The sequence below is a fragment of the Platichthys flesus genome, chromosome 21 (genome assembly GCF_949316205.1).
Source record: "Platichthys flesus chromosome 21, fPlaFle2.1, whole genome shotgun sequence".
NCBI lineage: Eukaryota > Metazoa > Chordata > Actinopteri > Pleuronectiformes > Pleuronectidae > Platichthys > Platichthys flesus.
Genome location: NC_084965.1, coordinates 12,411,468 through 12,437,865, shown reverse-complemented (window position 1 = coordinate 12,437,865; position 26,398 = coordinate 12,411,468). Strand labels below are relative to the sequence as shown.

Genomic DNA, 26,398 nt, shown 5'->3' with positions numbered 1-26,398 from the left:
ATCAATGGAGCTAATGTGAGCTCCAATGGAAGCAGTCAGCGCACGTGTCACCTACTGTATACACTTGTGAGAGAGATATCCTTTGAACGTGAGCTGTTAATCCATGGAACAGGATTCTCGCGGGCTTTCAATGGGCTGAGAGGAAAGGTTTTTGATTCATTTTTCACGTTGGTAGAAGAAGTTGCAGAGAAAAAGCAGACCCCCCCCCCCCACACACACACACACACACACACACACATCCCCCTCTGTTAGATAAGTTGCGCCCTCATGTCTGAGAAACATCTCTGGTTTTGTCAGGACCCTTAATGAGCAGGACTTTGTAATGTAAGCCTTAAACTGTTAGCAGGCCGGCTAGGCTAAACAAGACTGGGTCGCCTGTATTGACCTCTGTGTCTCCCCCTGTACTCGCTGCTGTGTTGGAGAGTGTGAGCAGGAAGGGTCTTCTGGGAAGAGCCTCTTTAAGATAATGTGTGCACCATTACTGTGACTGCAGGTCGGCTCCATTTCAGAGACATTGATCTGCTGCTGGAGCGTTCAGAGTGGAGGGGCAGCAGAGCTGATCTGGAACCTGAGAGAAAGAGCAGAGGTGGATGTGAAAATGTCGACTCGGGGGTTACGGATTTTGCTTGTTTGTCTGTTTTCTGTGAGTCCTTGTCAGTTTACTTTTAAGTCTATAAACTCAAAGTGAATCAAATAAGAAGAAAAAATATCTGCACCCCCGTTCACTTCCTTTCTGTGCGAATAAGAAGGGGGTCTAATTTAATATTCGCTTCCTGTGGTGAAGCAAATCGACAACATGGCTGCATGCGGAGTTTAACTCTGTCCGGACTCAACCAATAGCAACACCTTTTGTGGGGTTCATCCCCACTTTGTCATTATGCGTGTTACATCCTGCCCACATTCAGCCTATGATGATGATGATACATGATTATTTTAAGCCAATCTTTAGGCTGAATGTGCACATGTGGAACTGTGTCCTGAAATAAAAATGACAGTTGAACAGTTGAACAGACACTGGCTCAATGTGAACATGAATTCATGAATTATTATCTGATAACTTATCTCCCGGTGCTAAAGAAGAGGATCCAATAAAAATTTGATAGGTTCTTTCCTGGCCGAATCTGCATCTTCTCTCCAGGTTTCATTGTGATTCATTCAGCTGTTCTTACATAATCCTGCCAAATAAACATTTCTGTTGCATGCACTTTGGACGTCCCTTCAACCTCAGTGGTTGTTATGATGAAGTGTGGTAAAAGATATAGATATAAGGCATAAATGGGTTTTTGCTGCTTTTAGAATGGATGTTGATAAGAATTGCGTCTTTATAGAATAATGTGTTTTTTTTAATCGATAAAGCAGCCAGGGTGGAGTTTAGAACCGGAATCCAGCCACTCCACCGGCACCATGTCCGCACCAGAAAATAGATCCTAAAGTGAGTAAAATTCTTGCCGAGCTTTGCAGTTTTCCTCTGATGAATGTACATTATCAGAGATATAGACTGACTCCACTATCCTGACTGTGAGCCATCCTCTGTGACTTCTATTACCTTAGTCAATAAGAGCACTGTCAATAATGTAGTCTGGGATGTATAGTTTGTATTAAGTAAAGCTTTGTGATTTTTCTTTTTAAGTATCGAACAAAACAAACTAAGGTTTATTTAATAAACAGTATTTATTTAATATTTTATGAATAAAATAATGACGATGCTGTGATAACGACTGACGACAAAATGCAGCAATGATTGCCACCACTAATTAATTGTCCTGTTGTTACCAGATGAATCAATGACCATCAGAAGATTGTCTGCGGCCGAGATGAATCTCATGTGTTGGAGATTGTTAAAAAAAGCATAAACAAATCAATGGAGTTGCACTTTATAGGCCTGGATATGGCTTAGATATCCGTTCTGCTTGATGGTGGAGTGTGTGTGTGGGGCCGATGGTCCGCCCGGTAACCAGAGCCGTAACACAAGCCCATTTAGCATATGGCATTTTTACCACGGAGAGGTAAACACAGTGGGGAGGCCAGAAGAGTAGTAAAACACACTGCTCAGACCAGATCTCCCTGTGGACCCACACAGGGTGGACACACACAGAGGACACAGTGTCCAGATCTAATGACAAGCTGAGGTCATTCAGCGCCACACAGGAAGCTCTTCTTTTGCATCTTTTCCTTTTATTTGATTTCTGTCTTCTGACTCTCGCGATGTCCCATCATGCATCTGAACTCACTTTTACCCAGCTCGCTCATGCACAGACCGACCCAGTACCCAATTCCAGCCTTTTTTCAGGGCGGCGGGGCGGAGGGGTCAAAGGGCATTTAAAACTGTCACAACACTAACTGATGTTGATATCAGCTGTTAAACTTTAAACCCTAATGGGGCCTTTTTTCTTTTTAAAGTGACAATCTTAACAGATCAATGCAGACTTCCGTGGGAGTCACATTTCAAAATCTGTCAATGACCACACGCAGGGACACAGAATGACAAAGTCTGAACTGCCCCAAAAGAACACCAGCACAACCAGCAACCTGCAGCTGCCTTACAGAGGACTTACTCCACCAAACTGCTGAACGGACGTAAAGAGGACCAGTGGCGGCAGGGTGATAAGAAGTTAGATGCCGGGAAGCAGCACTAAGGTGGTGCTAGGCTATGGAGAGAAGCTATAAAGGCCTGTTAGGGTACATTAGGTGGAGGAGAGGGTCATAAGGCTTCATGAATGTTTCAGCAGGACGGGGGGGGGGCGTTTGTCTTCCAGCTCTACTGTCAAAAAGCAATCATGACTCAGAGCTGCAAGGGGGTGGGTGGGTGGGTGACTTTGGCTCCGGGGCGGGGGGGGGGGGCCAAGACACTCTATTTCCCTGTGGCACGCGTGGACAGAAAATGCACCGCGGAACACACACACTGCACGACGCACCACACACACTCTTAGCTGCGGTAGTGCACTGAGTGCCCAACTCATCCTTCACCGTCTCCATCACTGTCAGCCCACGGCCTGTTGAATCATTGCCCCCCCGTCTCTCGGATGAGCAGGTTTAAGACCTTCCAGCCTCACGCGCGCTAATGTTTGGCACCGCCGCGGAGCATCAGGTGCTTAAACAGTCATCGAAGCCTCAAGGTGGCTGCTAAACGTCCACACCCCGGGGCCTGTCAGGCTCCTCTCCCCTTTGACCCCGCAGACCTCTGGGAGCTGCCACGGGTCAGGGCCAATTGTCCCGTGAACAACAGAAGTGTGGTTGTGTTCATAACAGAGACTACATGAGCTTGAGTGGTGAACTGATTTTGTAAAAGGCAGAGGAAGGAAAGAGAAAGAGAATATTTACCCTGGAGTCAGTGTCAGATCCTCTGATGCGTCTCGTTGCAGGCTAGTTCCAGTCGGATTAATGAACACCACATGTGAATTTGCATGATCTCGCTCCCACGACAAAGTCAAACTCAATTTGAACCCCGTCCAAACAGTGCAGCTGCCTCATCCTGGTTCAATTGAGAGGAGCTAACCAAGACATTTGAATGCACACACCTCTGTTGGACAGTGTGTCTCATCCTGCTCAGGGGAGGATGCAGGGGAGTCACGCACAAACTAAAAAGGTATAATACAACCAGAAACCTATTAAACAAGATGACAAGGTAGTGATGGAAAACACAATAGGCAGAGCTGCAATAGTGTGTAAATGCAATTATACAAGTTAACCATATATTCACTTATCTGGGCAGGGAGAATTCCCATACTTACTGAAATATAGCTGGTGCACACCTTGCAGACTTGAGGCTCATACAGGTTTGTATATTAATATGGAGATTTGTTCCCTGATGTCAGTCCCTTAGGGCAGTATGACATGAGATCCCTGTTATATCTGCCCAGAGCTTGAGGAGAAGCAGAATGAAAAACACAGGGAACAAATGACGCATGTCCTGATGTTCCATAACCTGCCAGTGCCAACAATATGATGATGGATATGAAACAATTACACCAATGATAGGAAGGAGATGGAAAGACAAGAATCCCCACAAGGGGGGACTGGCAAGAAGATTTCCAGAAACTTTCCCAGAGGAACTGATATTTGTCATGTGCAGCCTCTTCAGAAAATGTTAGGGAGATGTCCAAACTCCCCAACCTCCCACATGACACCACAGGTCAGGTAGGAGGCAACTTAGGAACAAAAAGAACAACAGGCCACAACTCCAGGTTTGAACAGATAACGGCATTAACACGCCACCCAGTTATTCATCCTTTACAGCCGCGCACACTCAAAAAATCCCTTCAGCTGTGGCACCAGTGTTACGATGATTAGAGAGGGCGAGGCGAGGTAGAGGAGGTGATGAGACCAGGAGAGGACTAACCAGCTGATAAAGCCGTTGTCCTCCCTTGTCTCTGTGCCGCTATCTTTGGTAAATGTGACTGACAGCTATTGATGAGTGTGTAGCTGATCCCTCCCCCCCTTCTGTCCATCACTTCACGTGGGTGTGAGTGTGTGTGTGTGTGTGCGCAAACCCCTTGTTGTGCATGTGCAGATTGGTTTTTGTGTGCATTTCATGTCATGCATACACAATTCAGCCCCATGCACGTGAGAGTGTGGAGTTGACAGCTTGGTTTGCAGGGGTTATAATATTCTGTGCTGCCCACTCTTTGTACTTGCTCCCGTGATGGCCCAGGGGGAATCAATCATGGGCTGTCCTGAGCGGCCGGTGACAGCACATTGAGAAGAGGTGAGGACAAGAGTGCTCATTAGCTAATCCACTTCAAGAGGTTTCAAATCACCCACTTCCTTCGCTCGCTCCTGCTTTTCACTCGCAAACACACAATACACGGGTTAAAAAAAATCTGTTTTCCATCATACACTGTCCTCCATCATGCGCCGCTCGCCTCCCCCTCTCAGACAGTAACAGAGAAGAGGGCAAACATCGCCACAGTGACAGGGTCGATGGCTGCCATACACCAGCGCTGCCTTCTAAGTGTTCATCTGAATGGACAGCTTAGTTCGGATTAGTTGGACTAACAGCAAACATCTTTGGAGGCAGGGAGGTCACCTCGCCCGAGCATGGATGCGCATGTGGTTGGAGTACAGTGTCCATATGTTGTAAATCCCTCAGGGACAACGCACGCTGTCCTTCTTCTTTTTAAGCCAGGACAGAGTAAATATTCTGGTGCTTTTCAAATCCCAGTCCTTGTATCGGAAAACCTTCAGCTCCTTGGAGAAAGTTGTACCACTTGGATCTGAGAAATGTAAAGATTCGCTGTAATGGGCCAAACTGTAATGTCAATGGGTTCAGGCAGCAGGAGAAGCAGTGTGTGTCTTTCCTGTGGTCAACAGTGTCCCAGCCACATGAGGTCCCACTGTCCTAAAGTATCAGTTTAATACGTCCCCGTGCCTTTCGACACCTCCGCCCCACCGAGAGGAACATTCGCCTGAGAATAGAGCCCGGCACAACAGGGGCAGGCCGAGCAACATGAGGCAACTGTCACATGGGAATTACACGCTCGCATTCTATCAGAGCCTCACACAATGCAGCGGAAAGAGGAAAACCAGGCCGTCGGGTCGGTTCATGGAGAAAAGCTCTGGGGCTGGAGAGGGAGCGAGAAACAATGCAGAGGCAGAAGTGTGTGTTACAGATAGAGAGAGAAAGAGAGAGAGAGAGAGAGAGAGAGAGAGAGAGAGAGAGAGAGAGTGAGGGATGGATGGAGGAAGGCAGGGGGTTCTGTAACAGTAGGCCCTCTCCTCACTACCCTATCGGCGGCTTCATCACCCACAGGAATAACAGTTGGGTACACACAATGGCCTTGCGCATAAAGACACCCAAATAACACCCTGGGAACCATTGTAAAGCGCAACGCACGGTGAGAAGAAGCCGACGACACTTTCTAACATCACGCATGACAATGACACATGTCAAGATACAAGCATCTTTACCCTTTTCACCGGAACTGCATATGAATCGGCCTGAGTGAAGAACTCTGCAGTCTATCAGGGTGAAATAGTTCAAACAGATACTGGAGATGGATGGATAGATGATGGATAGATAGATTGATAGATAGATAGATAGATAGATAGATAGATAGATAGATAGATAGATAGATAGATAGATAGATAGATAGATAGATAGATAGATAGATAGATAGATAGATAGACAGATAAATAGATAGATAGATAGATAGATAGATAGATAGATAGATAGATAGATAGATAGATAGATAGATAGATAGATAGATAGATAGATAGATAGATAGATAGATAGATAGACAGATAGAAAGATGTTTTAGGAGTTGATGTGGGATATGGAGGTGTTGAATAGATGGACAATGGATGGATGGATGGATAGACAGATAGATAGACAGATAGAAAGATAGATGTTTAAGGGGTTGATGGGGGATATTGAGGTGTGTGTTTAAGGGATGGGGGGGGGGGGGGTGGAGGCCAAAATATGCTGCCCCTCGGGACCACAGTGGAACCTCACACCAGCCCCCAACAGAAAAGGATAAGGCCATCTGCCCTCCTCGAGCATCAATCCCACCTAGAAGACACACACACTCACACACACACACACACACACACACACACACTGAGTGCTGGGCAGCAATATGTGGAGGCTTTACGGACAGTGTTTGCCTTTCATCTGGCCGGCAGCATGCAGGCCGCTGAGCCTCTGTGTGTGTGTGTGTGTGTGTGTGTGTGTGTGTGTGTGTGTGTGTGTGTGTGTCTCCTGCTGTACTGTCCACCGTCCCAGTGGAAATCACCGGCCGATAACAGCAGCTCAAACCTGAGGCTTGAATGGCAGAACACAAGCTGATCCGCCTCATCTCTCAACTGAACGAACAGGAGAGGGGGGGGGGGGGGGGGGGGGGGGGAGTTAAAGTTCAGAGGATCCACTGAAACTAAATCACTCAACTGAGATGTTTCTGCAGACGTCGCACAGATTTACTGACAGAAACACACAGGAAAACTAAATGTAGTTAGCAATAATAAGTTGTCTGAGTACTTTAATGGAGCAGTGCAGATATGAATGAGTCAAAGGAGCAGGGGACAGCAGAGTTTTACATGTAGAAATATGAGATCACTGCTTTAATATCCTGTTCATGCAAAGATACGAATGAAAAAAATTGTTCTGACGAGAATGTCCCTCAAAATCCATGGAGAACTAGAATGTCCCTCAGTAGATCTCAAACTTCTGCCAGTCCCCTTCAATTCAATCTAGCTGCATCAAAACTTCACTTCACTCAGTCCTCTAGATTGTATTTGCACCAACGTTTTCTGGGTTCTCTCCGGACTCACATCCTTCAATTAAGTTTTGTCATAATTGTGCAGTAGTTTTTGTGTAATCCTGCTACCAAACAAACTAAAGTGGCACTGACTAATGTGCATTCCTCCGCCAAGGCCAAACAGTCCCTAATGAAATCAGATTTAAATTCACTACATCTACAGCTTTTATTTTAAAGTGCACCAAATTGCACAAACTCATAAATATCAGTCCCCTGCACGGCTGTTTTTTTTCATCAAGATCCATGAATTATTATCTGAGAAATTGAGGAAAATGTTGAAAAACGCCCACAATGTGAAAGAAAGCATCCTTCCTCAAAGTTCAGTGTTAATTCCTGTAGTATAGTTTTGCCAACAAACAAACATGTTATTTGGCTGTTTTCATAATTCTTGAAGAGATAAAAAGTTGATTCTTTGAATTGTTTCTTGTGTAATGAAAGGAAACGGGTGTGGATCCAATCTCTGCACTCAGGTCAACTGAGTTAGAAAGCCACAAAGAGATGTGTGTGTGTGTGTTTGAGGGTATATACAGATACAGAGAGAGGAGAGGCCATCAGGACTAATGGAGAGAGATTATGGAGAGTCTTTATGTACAAAAACCAAAAAGTGAGAAGTTTGAAAATTCTCCTTCATCATCACTGAGTTTCATGTGGTCTGAAGCAGACAGAGGCTCCGATCGACAAAGAGCTGCTGTGGTCATCGTTTATGAGGCAACTCAGCTCAGCCCCCCCCCACACACACACGCACGCACACATGCATGCAACACTGCCCTGGATAGCTATTAAGCAATCAATAGAAGAGTAGAGTATTTTACCCCTCAGCTCAGAAGAGAAGAGAAGAGAAGAGAAGAGAAGAGAAGAGAAGAGAAGAGAAGAGAAGAGAAGAGAAGAGAAGAGAAGAGAAGAGAAGAGAAGAGAAGAGAAGAGAAGAGAAGAGAAAAGAAGAGAAAAGAAAAGAAGAGAAGGAAAGGAAAGGAAAGGAAAGGAAAGGAAAGGAATAGAAAGGAACGTTAAGGGAAGGAAAGGAAAGGAAGAGAAAGAAGATCTCTTTTATAAAGAAGGTTCAGTGGCTTAAAATGTCACAATGTCCCTGCAGCAGCAATAAATATATATATATACATTTTTATATATAAATATACTCTTTATATCACAAAACCTTGTGTCTTAACATATAAATCAGACACTGGATTAAGTTTAAGGTCGAGTTTATGAGCTGGGGTCCTGGTCAAACATTGTTTTGAGTTATGGCCGCCTGCTTCAGCCTCGCAGGGAGTTAACCTCTGCCAAGCTGAGTCATAAAACTGCAGCGCTCCTATCATTAATATCACATTAATACAGAGATTCATCTGATGGATCGTCCTCCAGAGGCGCTGTTAACTTGGCGGGAGGTTAAGTGTGAAATCAATCTGTATAAACAAGCCACATACAAATTATGCCATGCTAGAGAGAGAGAGAGAGAGAGAGAGAGAGAGAGAGCGAGAGGGTCTTAAATCAGCCAATCACAGAGTCGCCAGTAAAATCAGTCTTGTAGCACCGCTCGCTAACTATCTCACTATTTCGGCTCTGGCAGCTCATTCTCCTCTTTCTCTCCTACTGTCTGTCTCTTTTTGTCTTTGTTCCCGGTGCCATCCCTCTCCACCCCTCCGCTCCTGCAGGGGCACAAAGGGGCGTATCCTCGCCATTCACCGCAGGCCCCATCATGGAGGCTGAGGGGCTGTTTACGAGGGAGGGGCAGGCCCAATGGAGGTTGATCCACACTTGTTCAAGCCTCCATATTTAGGCTATTTGAGGGGAGAGGGAGGCTGTTAGACATTCAGTAAGGAGGTGACCCCTGACCCCGAAGCCTGTCGTCCATCCGTTACAGAAAACAAGCAGGAGAGGCGGCGTGATGACTTTACGGCTCCTCTCCCTGCAGAATGAAAACCTTAAGGCTGAGCTTCAGTACAGAAATCAGTCAGGCCGCCAAAAAACACTCTTATCTTTGATGCATTATGGGAAAAATCCTCATGACCTTTATATCTAGGGCCCTTGCAGCAACAGACTACTTGGATCGCTCTGATGGTTATTTTTTTTAGTTATCTTCGCTGTGCTTCTCTGCTCCCGCTGCTTGAATGTGTGTTTTAGCGCCTGAGCTCGGTCGCTGTGTTGTAATATGCGTCTCCGTGTCCCCATCGTGACGTATGGTGACCCACAGGTTAAAGGTGACATAACAGAGCATTGAACACAAAGGCTGGACACTGTGTCGTCTGTCAGACCCCATGCTGCCGCCACCACCGCAGAGCCAATTGGTGCTTTCCTCAAATTAACGCTGACACACTGATAGACTTATATAGGTAGCCATGTTTCTTTGTTGATTATGTATCAATGGATCTATCTCTGAATCTATCTATTCATGTATGGATCTATCTATCTGTGGATCTATCTATCTATCTGGAGAAGAGCATGTGGTCCAGTTGGTGAAAGTGTGAGGGCAGATGTCAGTCATGGGGAGCTTCTTTGTCACTGGAGCAATAGACCACCTCACTGCCGCACTCCATTGTCATTCATTGGCTCCACTGGGGTTTGTTCATTTTTTTTTTACTGTGAGCATGCAGCCTGTGATCCATCACATGGTTAAAACACAGCCGACAAACAGAGGGGACATGTGCACAGACTGTTGCACTGATGGGACTATATGGTGCACAAGTGAAGAGTGGACAACAAGACGCACAAATGCAACACAATGCAACTGGGCAATTGTTCCAACTGTGCGAACACAGGTGCATGATTTAAGTAATTTAACAACTTTATATTCTCTTTAGTTAGGTAGCTGGTGCACCCACAACTAAATCTATAATGTATGATGTAAAGTAATTTAAATGATTTACTTAAACCGTCTGCAAAATTAAGATTTTCTTGTTCAATCTAAAATAAAAATCATTGTTTTTTTATATTCAGGTTTTTTTTTGTTTGGCATTTATTCGTTCTCTGTGATTTTAAAGGCAATTTAGAAATAAACCAGAAACAACAATCTCATTTCCATGCTCAGATTTTATTTCATTTATTCATGAAAAAGCGAACGCTCAAAAGGAACAAAGACATTTTGCTTTCTGAAGCCTTTCATTACAGTAAAAAATAGGGTTTTTTTTATAAATTAAGACAGGATATAACATTTATTTCTATACACAAATGGGCTCAAACCCACATTCATACAAAATAGCTTTGCTAGCAAATAATAATAACAATAATAATGATAACAATTATAATTAACGTTGTATTTGTTTTTGCAGGAATCACACTGAGTTCACAAAAGCATTGCAGAGTGAAAGCTTTAAGCCACAAAAAGATACACAACATATTTTAACATATAAATACATTTTAAATTATGATCTATTTAGATGAACATTTTATTTTGTCTTCAGCAGCATTTAAAGAAGACGTTATGAGGTCCCACCTTATTGTAGAACTATGTATTTATTTCCCCACCATGCTCCTGTATAGATGTTGTAATAGTCATATATCACAGTGGATTAGAGAGGTGGTCATTGTGGGTTTATAGTTAAAATGAGAACAGACTAGTTCCAGGGCCGGTATTCCTGATTTAAAACGGTTAAACCAGTGTAAGGGAAGTTTTGTCCGGCTTTGGTGTGAGCTGTTGGGGTGTCCTTCCCCGGGATGACGGCGTCCTCCTGGACTCCACTGCCCGGAGTGGACGGAAGGACTGTGGTGTCCAACATCTGTCTGTCTGCGGAGAAACAACCACATCAATAAACAATAAATTCAAAGATGGAATATTACGGCTTATAATATTTATTTTGTAATCGAAAATAACTTTATTTAAATAACTTGTACAAAGAAATAAACAGAAGATCCTAGAACCGGTGCTTTAAAACGATATTTGTTTAAGGTATTACGATTTTCAAAAATGAAATTCCCCCATTAAGGGTAATACATTTATTATCTTATTATGGGATAGTAAAGAACGATTTCATTTTGACTACATATTTTCGATAAATAATTTCGGTTTCAATAAACAAAATGAAAAAGACAGAAAGGGTCAAATAAAAATAAAAGAAGGAACACTAAGGTAAACAGGTAAATCAGTTTATAATAAAAATAAAGAATGTCTTACTCTTGTGAGTTTTGATGTGGTTTTTGAGCTCCAGGTCCTCCTGGAACGAGGCCCCGCACAGGTCGCAGGGGAACGGCTTGTCCCTGGCGTGGGTCCGCCGGACGTGGCTGTCGTGGGCGGCGTGCGAGGCGAAGGCCTTCCCGCAGTGCTTGCATTTGAAGGGCCGCTCTCCGGAGTGCTGGCGGATGTGAGTGCGCAGAATACTGGAGGCAGTGAAGGCCTGGAACACAGGGATTAGAAATACAAATAAATATAGACATATATTTAGCATGTTTATATTTTTTTGTTTTCAAAAGTTTAGTTTGGATAAATATGGCAGGACACAGGAAATAATTTGATTCTGAGGTTAATCCAAACATCTGTATTTTTATTTCGGTTTATTTTCTCTCATTAAAGCTGCTTAATAACAAATGTCACTTTATCAACGAAATCATGTCAAGATTTTTATTCAGTCATTACATTTGTATTGTTTTTTAAGCCTCCTGGTCAGGCCTCGTGCGGCCTCGGGTCTCGCGGCGCAGTGTGTAAAGGAGAAAGAGGATTAAGTGAAACAAAAGGTTTCTCCTGTGCGTAAAACAGAGGCAGGACACCCAGAACAAAGAACTGGGAACTTGGTGCTCATCGCAGGGGCCGTAAATAAAAAGTGTTATGTGCGCAGACAAAGGCGTGGGTGTACATCTGGCCATAATTAGCATGTAAGTGTGTCCGCGGAGCGTGCCCGTGGTGAGACAACAATGACGAGGGGCGCGCGTCAAATGCGGCTTGAAACGAGGTGAAGCGCTAAATGGAGTCGCAACACTGCGGCTTTTAAAACACAGAAAAGGTGCGTGGACGAGGGGAAGCGAGGAGGAGCAGCGGAAGTGACTGGAGACACTTCCAGAAACTGAGGACTGAAACACAATATAAGACTTAAAAACTTTTATTGGAAAGTCAATGAGAATGATGCTGAAGGTTTCTCCTCATTTTACGTGATTTTATTTATTGTTATTTACGTTTATTTAAGATATGACGATTAAAACAATACAACAATCTCAAATTCAAATTTTAGGCCTAATATCTGACTATAAACGGTGTCAACTTAGTCACCAGTTTATGATAATTGTAGTATTAATAACTACATATTTTATATAATATAAACTTATATATTATACATTTGCTTTTAATAGATTAAAAATAAATACGGAAATAGCTTCTTACCTTATTACAATAGACACACTTGTACGGCCTTTCTCCAGAGTGCACACGCATGTGTTTGTTGAGGCTGGACGACTGGGAGAAACTCTTTCCACACACTGAACACTGTGGGTCAGACGAGAAAGTGTTATTTATTCATTTCAAATCATTACCGTCATACTTTCACATCTTTTAATATTCCTATATACTGACCAAAAATCACTCACATTTTAGTGCAGGCTTCAAAACCAAATTGAAATATTTTTTGGAAGGCTCACACAGAGAAAATAAAAGATTCTGAATTTCACATATCGCATATCACAGGGCTGCATTGACATTGAAATAAACTGCAAAGTACAACGTCTCAGTCCATTTTGGACTTTCTTTGGAAAGATACAAATTTGTTGATTTTTTTTATTTTATTTGTTTTATAAATCGTTTTGTCCACGTGGTTTCTTCGTGATTCTTAAGGCAGAATGTCAAACACCAGTGTTTCCCCTTCAGAATAAGACCTTAAATAAAGAGTATCCTGCGGGGAGCTTTCCTTTCAGCACCACGCACACGCATTTTTGACCTCGTACCTTGTGAGGCCTGTGTTTCTCGTGCACGTGTAAGATGTGGATCCTCAGTCTGTCCCTCTTCTCGAAGGATCTGGTGCACAGGTGACAGGGGAACTTCCGGTCGCCCTGGTCCACGCAGCGTGTGTACTTGAGGTGCTTGTCTCTGTAGTACTTGTAGGCGAACACTTTCCCGCACCTGTCGCACTTGAAGCCCTCTCCGTTATCTGGAGAAGAGGACACACAGCATGTTTAACATCCACAACGTTATGAGAGGGGATACATAAGCAGCAGATGCCGGGTTCGGGTCTTACCTTCGGCGGGGGGTCCCTCCATGGATCCCTTCAGGGTGAGAGGGATGCCCAGGAACTGCATGTAGCAGTCTCCATACCACACCAGCAGCTCCTGTCCCGGCCTCACCTCCTTGCAGGCCTCGTAGAAGATCTGACCCTGCACCTGCATCGCGATCAGGTTCTGCTCCTCCGGGAACCGGGCGCACTTCACCAGGGACATCCAGTTCCCGGAGCCTGCTCTGCCGTCCACGAAATGACTCAACCTGCCGTTCTCGAACACCTGGACACAGTCGCACCATTAGATCAGACTGGAAATGGGAATAATACTTATAGGAGCAGGTTCTTTGTGGAGGATGAAGTCAACACACACCTCCCACATCAGGGTGTTGTCGTCGTATGTCTTGATCTCGCTGGTGTTGACGAGTTTTCCCTGGAAAGGTCCGAACCGGGTCCCCTTGGCGATGCTGCTCTTGTCCGTGAAGACCCCACAGTGGGACACGTTTTCCCACGCAGCCTGGAGGACCGTTAACCCTGCAGGACATGAGACAGGACAGCGTGAGACAGACATCTTCAACAGGACGACATGCAACCGAGAGAGAAAGGAGATGTGGGTTCGTACCTTCTGGAAGTTCAAGTGTCTGTTTGTCCAGCGGGAGGATGTGAGACTCAGAAACTGAAGATGGAGAAATGAGGGAATTAGATTAATATGGGAATTAAAAAGATGATTCTGATTAACCAAAAGATGTACATGTATTTTTTTGACATTTCTCCTACAACAAACGAAACGTTCTACTACTTCTACCTCAAACAGGCCACACTGTGCACTTTCTATATATTTTTATTATAAACTAAATGAACCCCCAATCATGTTATTTCTATATGAGCTTCTTGTTCTCACCTGAGTTTTCCAACAGAGCCACTCCAGATAGAGCGTGACCCATGCGCTCCTGGCTGCCAGAATAACCATAAAGCACCATAAACAAGTCATCCTGGCTGAAATTATAAGATGTGCGCGTCTTTGGAGGCGCCAAGTCCGCGCCCCGGTACCGGAGCAAAGCCTCCTTGGGGTGTGATGTGTTCAGGGAGGAAGAGGAGGCCGAGGAAGACCTGTCACTGGACGGGTTGTTGAAGTCCGAGGACAGCGGGCCGGCGGCGTGCTCCGTCACCACCGCGGCCATCTCCTCGGGCTTTGCGCACAGAGGGTGTCCGGAGGGCAGCATCTGGCTCAGGTAGGGGATCCCGGAGCCGCTCAGCATGTGTTCGTGCAGCAGCGAGACGTGGTGGCCGCCCTGGCCGCCAAGGAACGCCGGCACCCCGGCTTGCAGGTCGAGCGGCACGGATGCCTGGGTGTCCGACACCAGGCGGCCGAGCTGTTTGAGCGGGTGATGCAGGAGGCCGTGCGTCGGGTGCGGGAAGAAGTCCATGTAGTGAGGCGGGGGGCCGGGGAGCGGAGCGTGGTAGAAGCCCCGAGCCGGGGGGGCCTTGAGCATGCCGGCGTGGAAGCGCTTCTCCTTCAGCACGACGGGGATGGTGGAGAGGGACACCGACATGGGAGCACCGAGGTGCCGGGGAGAAGGCGGCTGATCCTTCAGTGGATGAAGGGAGAGACGGAGGAGAGCACAGGGGGAGGGAAGGGAGAGAGGGTGAGTTATAAATGTTTAATGTAAGAAAACTAAAAAAGGAAACTTGACATCACCAGAAGAGGTCGACCACACCTGGATTGATTCTTTTAATTCTAGCGAGCTCTTATTTCAGCACTTCAACAAACCCAGCTCCCTAATCAACAGAGATAAGAGAATAAAACACTTCCATTTGCTAATTAGAATGAAAATATCCCAGAAAACTACAAATCCCAAAAGGAAACCGAGATACAAAAGTACCAGTAAGAGATTAACAGGCTATGACCTGACAAATGAGACTATTAATACGGTTATGACAATTACATTTTTTTCATTTATCTACAATTAACCCAGATAAAGGGGGGATAACCAACCCTTCAAAACAAAAGCACAGATTCACATGAGGATACACTGACTAACACACATGAATTGCCAGATAAGTAAAAGCAGCCTACAGTGAAATTGAACAGCCGATTTTGCAATATTTCCAGCTGAGAGGACCCACAACAGCAGAAACACACACACACACACACACCAAATGAACATGCAGAGTCTGTGGGTGTGCATGTTTTTTTTTAAGGAACCGTTTACCAATCAGCCAGTAAATAGAGGCACAAACCAGGGTCATGACACCAATTACAGGAGCAGCCAGCCCGAGCAGAGGTCAACATTAATGAAGCCGTTGATGGACCATACAATTACACTACAGTCATTACACAGAAGACACTGGCAGGGCAGCAAAATATAGGATTATTATTATTATATCAATTAAATAACTAAAAATAAACTTAGAGATGTACAAATAATTTATATAATAGCCTATACATTGAAGAATGAGCCCCAGTAACAAACATTGTAATTTCTTCTGTACATAAACAACAGACGGTTGTGCAGGGATTTAAAAATCAGGAAAGTCCTCTTACCTTTATCAAAATAAAGAAATCAGTTCACAGTGGAATCCTCTCCTCTGTCATGTCCTCAGGCTTCACTTTCAGAAAAAAACCTCCAGATAAACAAATCTTCCACTTCTGCCAACTTCAGAATGTGAGAGCTGCTGCAGGACCCTCTCTCTCTCTCTCTGTGTGTGTGTGTGTTTTGTGTGTGTCTGTGGTCATCTGAGGGCATCTGTACTGTATACAGTCAGGTCCTGCACGGGAGGCACCTCCTCCTTCCTATTGGTCAGCCCGACCTCATGTATCTCAATGACCCCCCCCAACCACCACAGGGATAAGCCCACATCTTCTCAGGGACAACCCATTCCAACCCATTATCTTTAGAGCACCCCCCAGTGCAAGTTGTTATGAGTTGGATGTGGGGAATTCATGAGTTCAAATTAGACTAGAAATTTTAGTCAGAAAACACATTATAGGAGCTTTCTCACTTAATCACATAACATTATTAGCTGTTTGGCACCGATTTGCAGGAGTTATGTTTAAATTGATTGGCTGTAGTTTGAATGCATATTTATATAATGGCTCCTGCATAAGCCAAGATATAAAGCTTAAAACTAAATGCTGCTCCACATTGAAAAATAAGCTTTAGCCCTTCGGTTATTCATTTCTTTAGAAACGTAATTGGTATTTCAAATAATTTATAATAGATTTTTTATAATGACTCCAAAATTAAAAGTTGATAAAAACAATTCCTGAAGAAATTTGTTGCAATTTTTTTGTGATTTCCATAGATAGTCATTTTATTCAGTTCTAATTTTTAATCTACATTTTACTTTAATATATGGAGATTATTTAATAGCTCTTCTTTCTATAAAACATAAAAGAGTTGACCATGAAACAAATGCATTTTCTAGTAGTTTCTAACAATTTTAGTCAATATAAAGTTAAAAGTATGGCTTATTATATTGTTATGTGTTGGAAAACACTGAGGGTGGATGGATGGAGGCCTTCGATGGTGTTTCCCTTCACTTTCATCTCTGGGAAATAAGAGTCACTTGATTAAATATTGCAATAACAGAATTCTTTATTTACAAGGCAAATAGCATCAGCGAAGCCATATTAGTTCACAACTTGCATAACTGTGGTTTTAACTTCTCTTGTATATCTAATTTTGCATAAAACGCTCACACACTAGGGGTACGAAGGTGGATGCGGGTGTACAGTGTGATTCCTGTGAACGATGCAGAAAAAGAAAAATATCCCAGGGGGGAAAACACAGCAGTAAGCATTCTTCAGTAAAGTCCATATAGTATATTACATATTGCTTCAATATCCCTATGTTTTATCTTCTCCATACAAACAGTGCGGAGGGAGGGAAGGAGCGAGGGAGGAGGGGGCAGAAATGAAATCAACAGAGTCTTCAACCCAAAGCCGAACAGAGAGCGATGATGAGGGACATTTCAACCTAGAGAATGATGCACCCATTCAATATTGTACACAGTCATTATACAAATTTATACAGACAGCGGTGTAATGTACAAGAACAAAAACGGACGAAATCTAAGGCATTATGCTAGGGTTCTTAGCATTTCAAGGTTGCATCTTAGCTCTAAGAAATTTGCAGACAATACAAAAGGGCATTTAAAGTTCTTCAAAACCATAAGTTAAAAGAGAGAAACAAAGTATTTTCGTTTAGTGGGTCCAAGCCTGGATATTGGTAAAGGGGCAAAAAATCATCTCTTTGCACCCGTCCTCATTATAAATGCTAAAAAATGCATTGCTACCACATGGCTTTTAAGTTTTCAAAATCTCGACAATCTTTGGAAATTTGCAAAGGGCTCTGAATCATTCTTTTAAAATGGCTCAAAAAGGCTTGTTCTGCACGACTGTATTTTACAATCAAAACAGCTTTTGTCAAAGAAGCGTGATCTCCTGTGGGCCTGCGGCGAAAAAACACCTGCGTGACATCAGCGGCGAGGACGGACAGGACACGAAAGCAGACGTCCTCCGTCCCAAAGTTGACTTGCTACAGCTTCAAATTTCACAAAGAACGCTTTCAGAAAGAATATGCAACGATGGGCGACTTCCTGTGTAAATGCTGAGAGATTCATGGTGTGACTGCTCAACACCTGCGTTGTCAACATGTTGACAAGGAACACCGTCAGTCACATCCATAGGCCGCTAATGACAATACATTCAGAATGATTCTTCGTCGTGTTTTATGCGGCAATAACATTTTACATTAGACCCTGTTAAGTGACATCATCGTGTGTGTTTGTCGTTTGGGCCTCTGTCAGAGCGCGAGCCGACAGGTCGTCTCTCGCTGTGGAAATAAAAGCTGGTAGAATTCGGAAAATCCAATTGAGGTGGCTGAGGATTTTTTTGGCTTTGCTCCATGTCTGTCCTGGGTTTAATATAGTCGATATAAAAAAGGTTTGTCTCTTTGAGGAAAAATGTACGTTTTGAGGTTAGAGAAGATGACTCGCTTCAGATCTAGTGAAGGTCAAACCAAACCCCTACTGGGGCCACAAAAATAGCATGTCATTACTGAACACTTTACAGTTAGACTAACCGCCTGAGGTCATAAAATATGGCTAAGTGTCTGTCAGAGCAGGTCTCGTGAACCGTGCAGTCTTAACTCTGACCTCTGCTATAGACGAATGGCTGGAGGCAGAGAGAGCAGGTGTCATCATGGGGGCGGTGGATCACGGACATGCCTCTCTCTCTCTCTCTCTCTGGGCCCCCCCGAGCCAGTGCTGCATAATCTAATAGGAACGCTGTGTGTGGATGTAGACTTTCTTGGTACAAACTGCAATAAAAAAAACGTTGTTTAATACTGCATCCAAACATGGAGCAAAAGTGTGTCCGTTTTTTCTGCTTCTTCTTCATCTTCTTCTTCAGGAAACTGTACAAAAATTACAAAAACAAAAACACAAAAAAAAAAAAAAATAACCAAGAGATTCTCAAGTAAACGTTATTGCTTGTTTACATCACACCAGAACAGTTTGCACCTAGCAGCTTGTATGAAGCAGTTTCACTCCAGACAACATAGAAAGCACACTTCTGTTATTTTATTTTTTTGAGTTATCGTATGGCTGTGTTGAATTTGTCCTGTATTTTTCTTTTTTTACTTCCTTTTTGTGTTCTATGCTAAAGGCAGAGAAGCAAGCGATAATCTGTACACTGTATACACAGCACACCCCCGTATAACCCGTCCCTACTTCCCACCCTCTCCCCTGTCTGCATCGTACCAGCACTTCAGAGCGTGAAGGCTCCCACTCCACTTCCAAAAAACAACAGAGGACACAAAAAACAAAAATTCAGGAATAAAAATAAAACAAAATCTTGCTCTGCTTCAAGAGGCAGTTGTGACCGGACAGGAGGAACACGAATCCATAAGGAATAAAATAAATAGGAAAGAAAATGTCTTACTTATTGGTATGTACAATCTCTGTAATTCATTTTTAAACCATAATTGACTTTGACATCTTCTTCTGAAACTACAGGACCAAAGCATAATCCATGACTCAGGTTAAAAGAAGAATCTGATCAGAAAGAATACAACCATTACTGTTAAAATTATATAAAAAAAAGTGCCTGGTTCACACTTTTAGAAATATCTTTTCTCATTGCTACTAGGATAAAGAATCATCTACAATAATTAAAATGAATCTATACAGAAAAATAAAACTTAATTTAATACACTATAGAAACCTCTGGACTAAATTAGTCTAATCATACAAATCACAATTCCACTCAAACCATTATTCTGCAGTGTTTTTCAAGATCAGTTTTTTCAACCATATCTTCAATCTACATCTTATTTCTCACAGGAAAAAAAACAAAAAAAAATAAAAATCATAGTAATAAAATAAAGAACAGCAAAAAGGCAAAACCGGCTAAGTGTTCGAGCTCCATCCATAATTCTGAACATAACTCGGAGTCTTTGCTGCCATTTTGGAACTATGTGGAAATGTCACAAATGTGTGAGAGAAGAAAAGAATAGAAAAGAAAAAAATCAGTGTATGTCGTTTTTGAGATGAGATTGTAAATGGCCGCTGTCCACTGAGAGGAATACATTCATCAGAACGAGGGATCTCACCCACTGCTGCCCCCTAAAGTCAGTGTCCCCCACCAGGAGGCCTACAGTAAGTCACACTACGGTGAATGAAGCCGGACAGGCAGACAGACTGGCTCCTCCAGGAGGGTGAGGCGTGTTGGGACAAGGATCCACGATCCTTCACCCCAAGCCCTCTCCGCGCTCCTGCGTCTGTTCGGGGCCGGGCTCCTCTGTGGGGCTGCTGAGGCGGCCCAGCCGGGACACACAGCAAAAATTTTGGCTGGGGGAGACGGGGTCGGGGAACGGCCTGGCTGGTTCAAGGGACGGTCGGTTGGTTTTACATGTTTGTACAATTTTTCAAAAGGGGCCGACGCTCTCCTTGCACCAGCTGATCACTGAGGTTCAGGTTGAGAACTCCATGAGGGTCAACAGTACTTCTGCAGAGAGAGAGGAGACACGTTATTACCTTTTTTTAAACTGTCTGAACAAAACTCAGCAGTTACACTCGTTACTAGAGCTAGAAGATATGATCACACCTGTTTTTATCGTTTTAACACGGGATCCCTGTTTGTTTTAAGAGAGATTTAAATTTTTCATTGATTTCATGGACTTCATGGCCTGGCCCCAGGTTATATCTGATCTTTTCTTTTCCTCTATACCTCTGTGCAGCTGGTGATATTCAGGCAAGGTCTTGCTGCCACTTCCTGAAACTAGGCTAAAAGTGTGTGCCATCAGGGCCCCAGGGCTGTGGAATGAATTGCCTGAGGAAATAACGGTGCATGAGATGTGTCTTATTTTAAGTCTCAGCTAAAATCAGACTTTTTGCGAGAGGCGCATTTCTGGGGGGTCAGGTTATTATTGTTCATGTATCTCTATTATTATTATTATAATGTACTTCTTTCATATTTTAAACCGTTTGTTTCCTTCTTGTGCAGCACTGTGTGTTTGGTTTTGAAAAGTTCTCTATAATTATATTGTTTTTAATATTGTTATTATAATTATTGAGTCCCAACTCAACTGCGCACGTAATTCTTAACAGGAGTATAAACATTGAGAACCCATCTTAGAACATCAAGTCTTAAACAAGTCAGTAAATCACGGAAGCACTAATGGCTGAATGGTAAATAATTGAAAAAATCTAAGTGCCAATATATTTTCTATAATCCTGGAAGGGGGATAAATCAAGTGACAGATATACTGGTATGTTACAACTGTCTGAAGTGCAGACAATCAAACAGCAGCACCTTGGTTAAATATTCATAGCCCTTTATTGGGCTTAAAAGCATCACGGAGAACAGCAGTGCATTCCACATACTGAGCTTCCAACACCATGGAGACAAGGGAGGAGAGTTCACATTAAATGATTGAAAATCTCAAGAATATCAACGCAGATAAAGTCAAAGAGTTAAATGTTTAGAGCTTCTCAGTGTGCATCATCTCGCTTTATCTACTTTTGTGCAGCTTGTGTGAGTGTGAAGAGAAAGATCACAGATTTGGCCTGAGTCATGTCGATGACCACAAGTTTTCTGTTTGAGGCAAATCAGCTGATGTAACCACAGTCCAGACTTTGAACATCGCACGGTAACGTCCACCTCGTCTAAATTGTCTGGCCCTAAAGTGCCCGCTGCTAATTACATCATTGTCCTCTAAGTTCAAGTCAAGCCCCAGAACTCTGGCTCGAGGAGTTACGTAAACTACCGAGTAAATTATTCACTAGCACAGTTGTTCAATAAGTGTACCCAAACACTTAGGGTCTTACGATAAGACAAACACATACGTGTGCAGCCGCAAGTGGGCAGACGGAAAGATGGAGCTTTTAGTTTTTCCTGGTCCCCTGATTACTGTGTAAAACTGTGAGGAGTAAAGGGATATCCTGAGGATATTATCCTGCTGTGTAAAAACCTCTAATTGGTCAGGCCATTGTTTATAATGGCGCACGGCTGAAATTTTTATTTCTCTAAAACTAAAGTTTGGTTAATGAATTTTTCTTCCAGGTCTCAAAAGATTTAAAGCTTTTAAAAGATTTATCTGTCAGGACTGGCCCGGCAGTATTTACCTGTTCTTGCCCAATGGAGGGCAAACTGGGTGAGGGACCTGAGGCCATGGACGTGACGCTCATCTGTCCGGCCATCTGGCCCATGCTGCTCGTTGCCATGTTGTTGGCCATGGAGACATTGTTGAGGTTCAAACCGTTGCCATTGTACATGTTGCTGTTACTCTGCTGGGTGAACTGTGGAGATGCCTGCTGCTGTGAGAACATACTGGAGAGAGGGGAAGAGGATAACAGATGTATAAGCGGACAGGGGAGCTCAAACGTTTCAAATATAGAGAGAGGGAATCTCAAGCCACATTTACCTGTTCCCTCCCATGTTACCCTGTGGCCAGCCGTTCATGTCAGGAGACCCCTGGAAAGCAGCATTTCCTTGTCCCTGCTGCATCATGGGGGACTGCGTGTGGGCCATGCGAGGAGAAAGCAGCTGGCTCTGTGGCGTGCCGGGGCCCCCGAAGCCTCCGTCTGCTTGTTGGCTCATACCTGTGGTACAGCAAAAAAGGTCAACCACACAGGACCTGCTTAGACTCGACTTCTAAGGGATGTACTGAGAGTAGATCTCGTCGTCATAGTCAAAATTCACTTTGACCGGAAATAGCAGAGGATGAGCAAATGGGATGTAAGCATGAAGGTCGCATTAGGGATTGACAGGCAGTTAATACTTTCTACATGCATGTATGGAAGGAGCGAAAGGACAAGCAAATACGAAGGAAGGGATCAAGGAGGAGGTTAAGGAGAGAAGTGGAAAGAGAGAGCATCTTTGAGCTGAGGTTTTTACTCTGTATGAACCTCTGGGCCAGAATCAGACTTTAGAGTGGAGGATAAATCAAACATGTCATTACACAAATCAGATGACGAGATCAGACTGACAGGCACAGGCCAGGTTGTTGTTCTGCCTGAGTCAGCTGCCAGTGCTCTGATCAGTGTGTTGGTGCCCTCTGGTGGAGAAAGAGTGTATAGGCAGGACACCATTTTGGACAGTGCACAGAATGATGAGATAATGAGATTGAAGAAAGAACTTACTCATAACTGCTCATTAGTTATAAGAGTAAAATAAACAGTATGATTTGGATCATTCATTAACGGCTGATTAACGCAGTCACCAGTGCGTAATATTACAAATCAGATGATTGCCCCAATTAAAAAGCATGTGATGCTGTGCGTCACGTAAAGACACAACAATGGTACACACACAAACACACTGAGGTGGTCAGGTAAAGTGGGTGTTAGGCTGGGTTGTCGAGGCAGTACCTGAGTTGGGAAACTGAAAGGCACTGTGCTGCATTTGGGGGCTGAGTACGGCCCCGTACTGTCCGCCCATCATGCTTGTGTTTCCCATCATCATCTGGGAGGAGGAGGAGGTGGAGGAAGAGGAGGAGGTGCCATGCATGTGGAGCTGGGGGTTGGGGGGGAGAGAGGGCAGGCTGGGAGAGAGAGGGGAGGAAAAGGGACTGGTAGAAGGAGGTGGCGAGGCCAGGCCTGTACTGGTACCGTAGCTGGGCGGGTAGGGGAACTGCTGGGGGTTGGCCTGGGGAATCCGGGGATTACTCATTCCTCCGGCAGCCATGTTGGGAGGCAAGTTGAGGCCCGGCCCCCTCATGGCCATGCTCCTTTGCTGCTGGACCTGCTGGGCCTGTTGGACCTGCTGCTGCTGCCTCTGTCGCAGGTGATTACTCAGCAACTCCCGCTGACGCTGCGCCAGCATCTGAGCATTGATGGTCCCCTGGAAGTGAGAGTGGAAGGAGGAGTATGAATATACAGGAAAATTATAACAGCAGTACATTAGGTTTATCTTAAGTCTGTGTCCAAATCATTAAAAAAAATGAAATTCCAAACTTAAATTTACTGTGAGTCAACAATAAACACCACATACAGTTGCAGAAACATGTCTGTGCAGTGGTGACGTACCTGGTTTGGAGCACTGACTCTGAGAGGTAAGTTCACATTTGACACACTACTCATCTGAGTCATTATGGGCTGACGGTTCTACAGGGAGACAAAGGAAGAGGTAAAAAATACACCAACGTCCTATAATGAATTGAAATTGATTCCCTTTCCCTGATTTCGTCACATTATATTTTTACTTTTCAAGTCCAGCTTATATATAGTCAAAGGACACCAACAAATACACGATTCAAACAGATTTGAATGATAGTACAGATGATTTAACAATTATTAGATAAATTAATCCAAATCATATATAAATATATTCAGTGGCAGAATTTTACTGCAACAGAAATATTATTCAAGTAATTACATTAACAAGTGGCAAAATATCCCAAATGTTTATTGTGCAGACAGAAGATCTGCCAAAATGTCAAACTCAGGGATAAATACACACAACTCCTGCTTGTTAAATCACACAGCTGCTGATCAAACAGTGTGGTTACGACACAAAGTGTGAACAATCGATGGTCAGAAACCCTTCCAGCAGTGTCAGGACAGTCTGGATCAGGAGTGGGGAAACTCAGCTTAATGTGGGCCATGAGATAATTAATAAATACAAATCTCATGATACAAGGATCGAATCACTGTCTTTACCAACCATGCACAGCACAGGTGAGGAGTTGTTGTAGTAAGTTGTTTTGGCTGGATACAAGCGTACCTGCTGTGACTGTAGCCGGTGCTGAAGCTGCAGCCTTAATGTGTTGGGTTGGCTAGGGACCCCCGTGGGCCTTAGTCCTGGGCGCGTCTGCATCCTCATCATGGGATAACTCGGCCTTGGACCCATCTGACCAGACATGGGGTGGAAGCCTGGTTCTTGCAAGGGAGCACCAGGGTAGCCCCTTTGAGCCATGTGGGATGGTGGTGGACCAAATTGCTGGTTGTACATGGGGGGCTCCGGCTCAAGGGATTGGTTCTGGAACAGGCAGGCACAGATGAAAAACATTGCAAAGCCATGATAGGTGAATCAAAAATAAACCAACAAAACTGTGACTGATGGTGTCACCTGTTCTACCAGAGTAGGGATCCCCAGGGCACGGTCGAGCTCCTCCAAGCCATCAAAATCTTTAAGTGCCGTGTAGAGTTGGGACATCAGGGCCCCCTCGTCAACTCCACTGCCCTCACCAGAGCTGAGCCCCGTACTGCACAGCAAGTCATCCTGGGGCGCCGAGTGCACCGGCCTGCCGGAGAGGAATCAGAGAAGTTTAAATTAATGACTGAAACACTTTCGCCCGGGATAAACATGATCAGCATAGAGAGATTGGTCTGAATCATTAATCAATTTGCAAGTTAGTACCTGTTCTGGTTAACAAACGCTGTCTGGTCGATGGGCATCATGCTGTCCGGCCATGGGGCGGTCTGATTGGGTGGAGCTTGTTGCTGGGTGAAATGGTGGCTGACCATACCAATTTCCATTTCAGGTTGGGCTGAACAGGGAAACATACAAAAAGACAGTTTACCTCCAGCAGTAGAAGGTTAGTAATAGCAAAGCTGGAAAAAAAAACTTTTCTACAATCCAAGAACAGGACATATGCAAGTGCTTGGTTTTCTATTGTATCGCATGTAATATTATGGTGAACCACAAGGTGGCAGCAGTATAAATTCAGATAGGAAGTTAATTTGTATGCACAAGTGTTGAGGTCCCCCCTGCACCACAGGTGCTGCAAGTGCTGACACATATTACCCCCCCATCTAAAAACGACTGTATCCTAAATAATGTATTTGAAAAAATAATAGTAATAACTAAACCGTCCTCTCACCGTTGGCAATCATCGCAGACTGGAGCATCTGCCGCGGCCCTGGTTGGCTGTTGGGCCTCATGGGTACACCGTTTGGCCCCATCCGGCCCTGCATGGCTCCTGGCTGCCCAGGCCCGGAGGCTCCCAGAGGAGGGGCAGAGGCTGAACCCACCCAGCCCTCCTGCTGCTGCTGAATGCCCGGTCGTGGACCACCGGGAGCCAGGAGTCCTGGAGCACAGAGGGAGACAAGAAACACAGAGGGAGGCCTCAGAACAGAGCTCACTGGATGTTCTCCTTTACCATGATGCAATGGGGCAATATGTAAGAATAAGCCACCCGTGTGGTGGCATGGGGATGTTTGAGGACTGTGAATATGAGGGAGAGACTTTGTGCCAGTGCGGCTGACTGACTGTTTCCTGTCACAGGAAGTGAGTCAATATGTCTTTACATGACTTATCATAGGCTGAGAGTGACAGACACAGGGGGGAAGAGCTTCTTCCTCAGCATTTGGAAAGCAGCTACATGTGTTCATGCAAATAATCCAACTGTGCTTCATTTACAATAATCACTGAGAGACTGAAGGAGTTAAAAATGTAAATTTGACAGTGAGGGAAACCTGGAAAAGGCCCATTAAGCCCTTTTCCTTAGCGTGTGTTATAATCACTTGATACAAGCGTTCCACCCATTATAGCATGATGTCATTGTAAAT

At 44.2% G+C, this 26,398-nt stretch overlaps 2 protein-coding genes across 5 annotated transcripts in view; both read right to left on the bottom strand.

Annotated features, from left to right (window-relative positions):
• Positions 1-10,804: 10,804 nt before the first annotated feature.
• prdm14 (PR domain containing 14) lies at positions 10,805-14,934 on the bottom strand. The gene is made up of 8 exons (XM_062379013.1): positions 14,283-14,934; positions 14,004-14,057; positions 13,755-13,915; positions 13,406-13,664; positions 13,116-13,318; positions 12,559-12,660; positions 11,362-11,581; positions 10,805-10,974 (listed from the first exon to the last, which is right to left on the bottom strand). Exons 1-8 carry the CDS (start codon positions 14,932-14,934, stop codon positions 10,805-10,807), a joined length of 1,821 nt encoding a protein of 606 aa, XP_062234997.1.
• A 2,021-nt stretch (positions 14,935-16,955) lies between these two features.
• The window catches only part of ncoa2 (nuclear receptor coactivator 2), a 53,759-nt gene continuing 44,316 nt past the window's right edge, over positions 16,956-26,398 (bottom strand). For 2 of the 4 annotated variants that reach the window (XM_062379110.1, XM_062379109.1), the window contains exons 14-22: positions 25,711-25,917; positions 25,248-25,377; positions 24,957-25,131; positions 24,612-24,866; positions 23,915-23,992; positions 23,258-23,729; positions 22,312-22,489; positions 22,013-22,217; positions 16,956-20,393 (exon numbers count right to left, since the gene is read on the bottom strand). In XM_062379110.1, the coding sequence (XP_062235094.1) occupies positions 20,382-20,393; positions 22,013-22,217; positions 22,312-22,489; positions 23,258-23,729; positions 23,915-23,992; positions 24,612-24,866; positions 24,957-25,131; positions 25,248-25,377; positions 25,711-25,917 (1,712 nt within the window). In that variant the 3' untranslated portion in view covers positions 16,956-20,381. The remainder of the gene's footprint in view (positions 20,394-22,012; positions 22,218-22,311; positions 22,490-23,257; positions 23,730-23,914; positions 23,993-24,611; positions 24,867-24,956; positions 25,132-25,247; positions 25,378-25,710; positions 25,918-26,398) is intronic. The other 2 variants (XM_062379112.1, XM_062379111.1) reach the window with 2 other exon arrangements.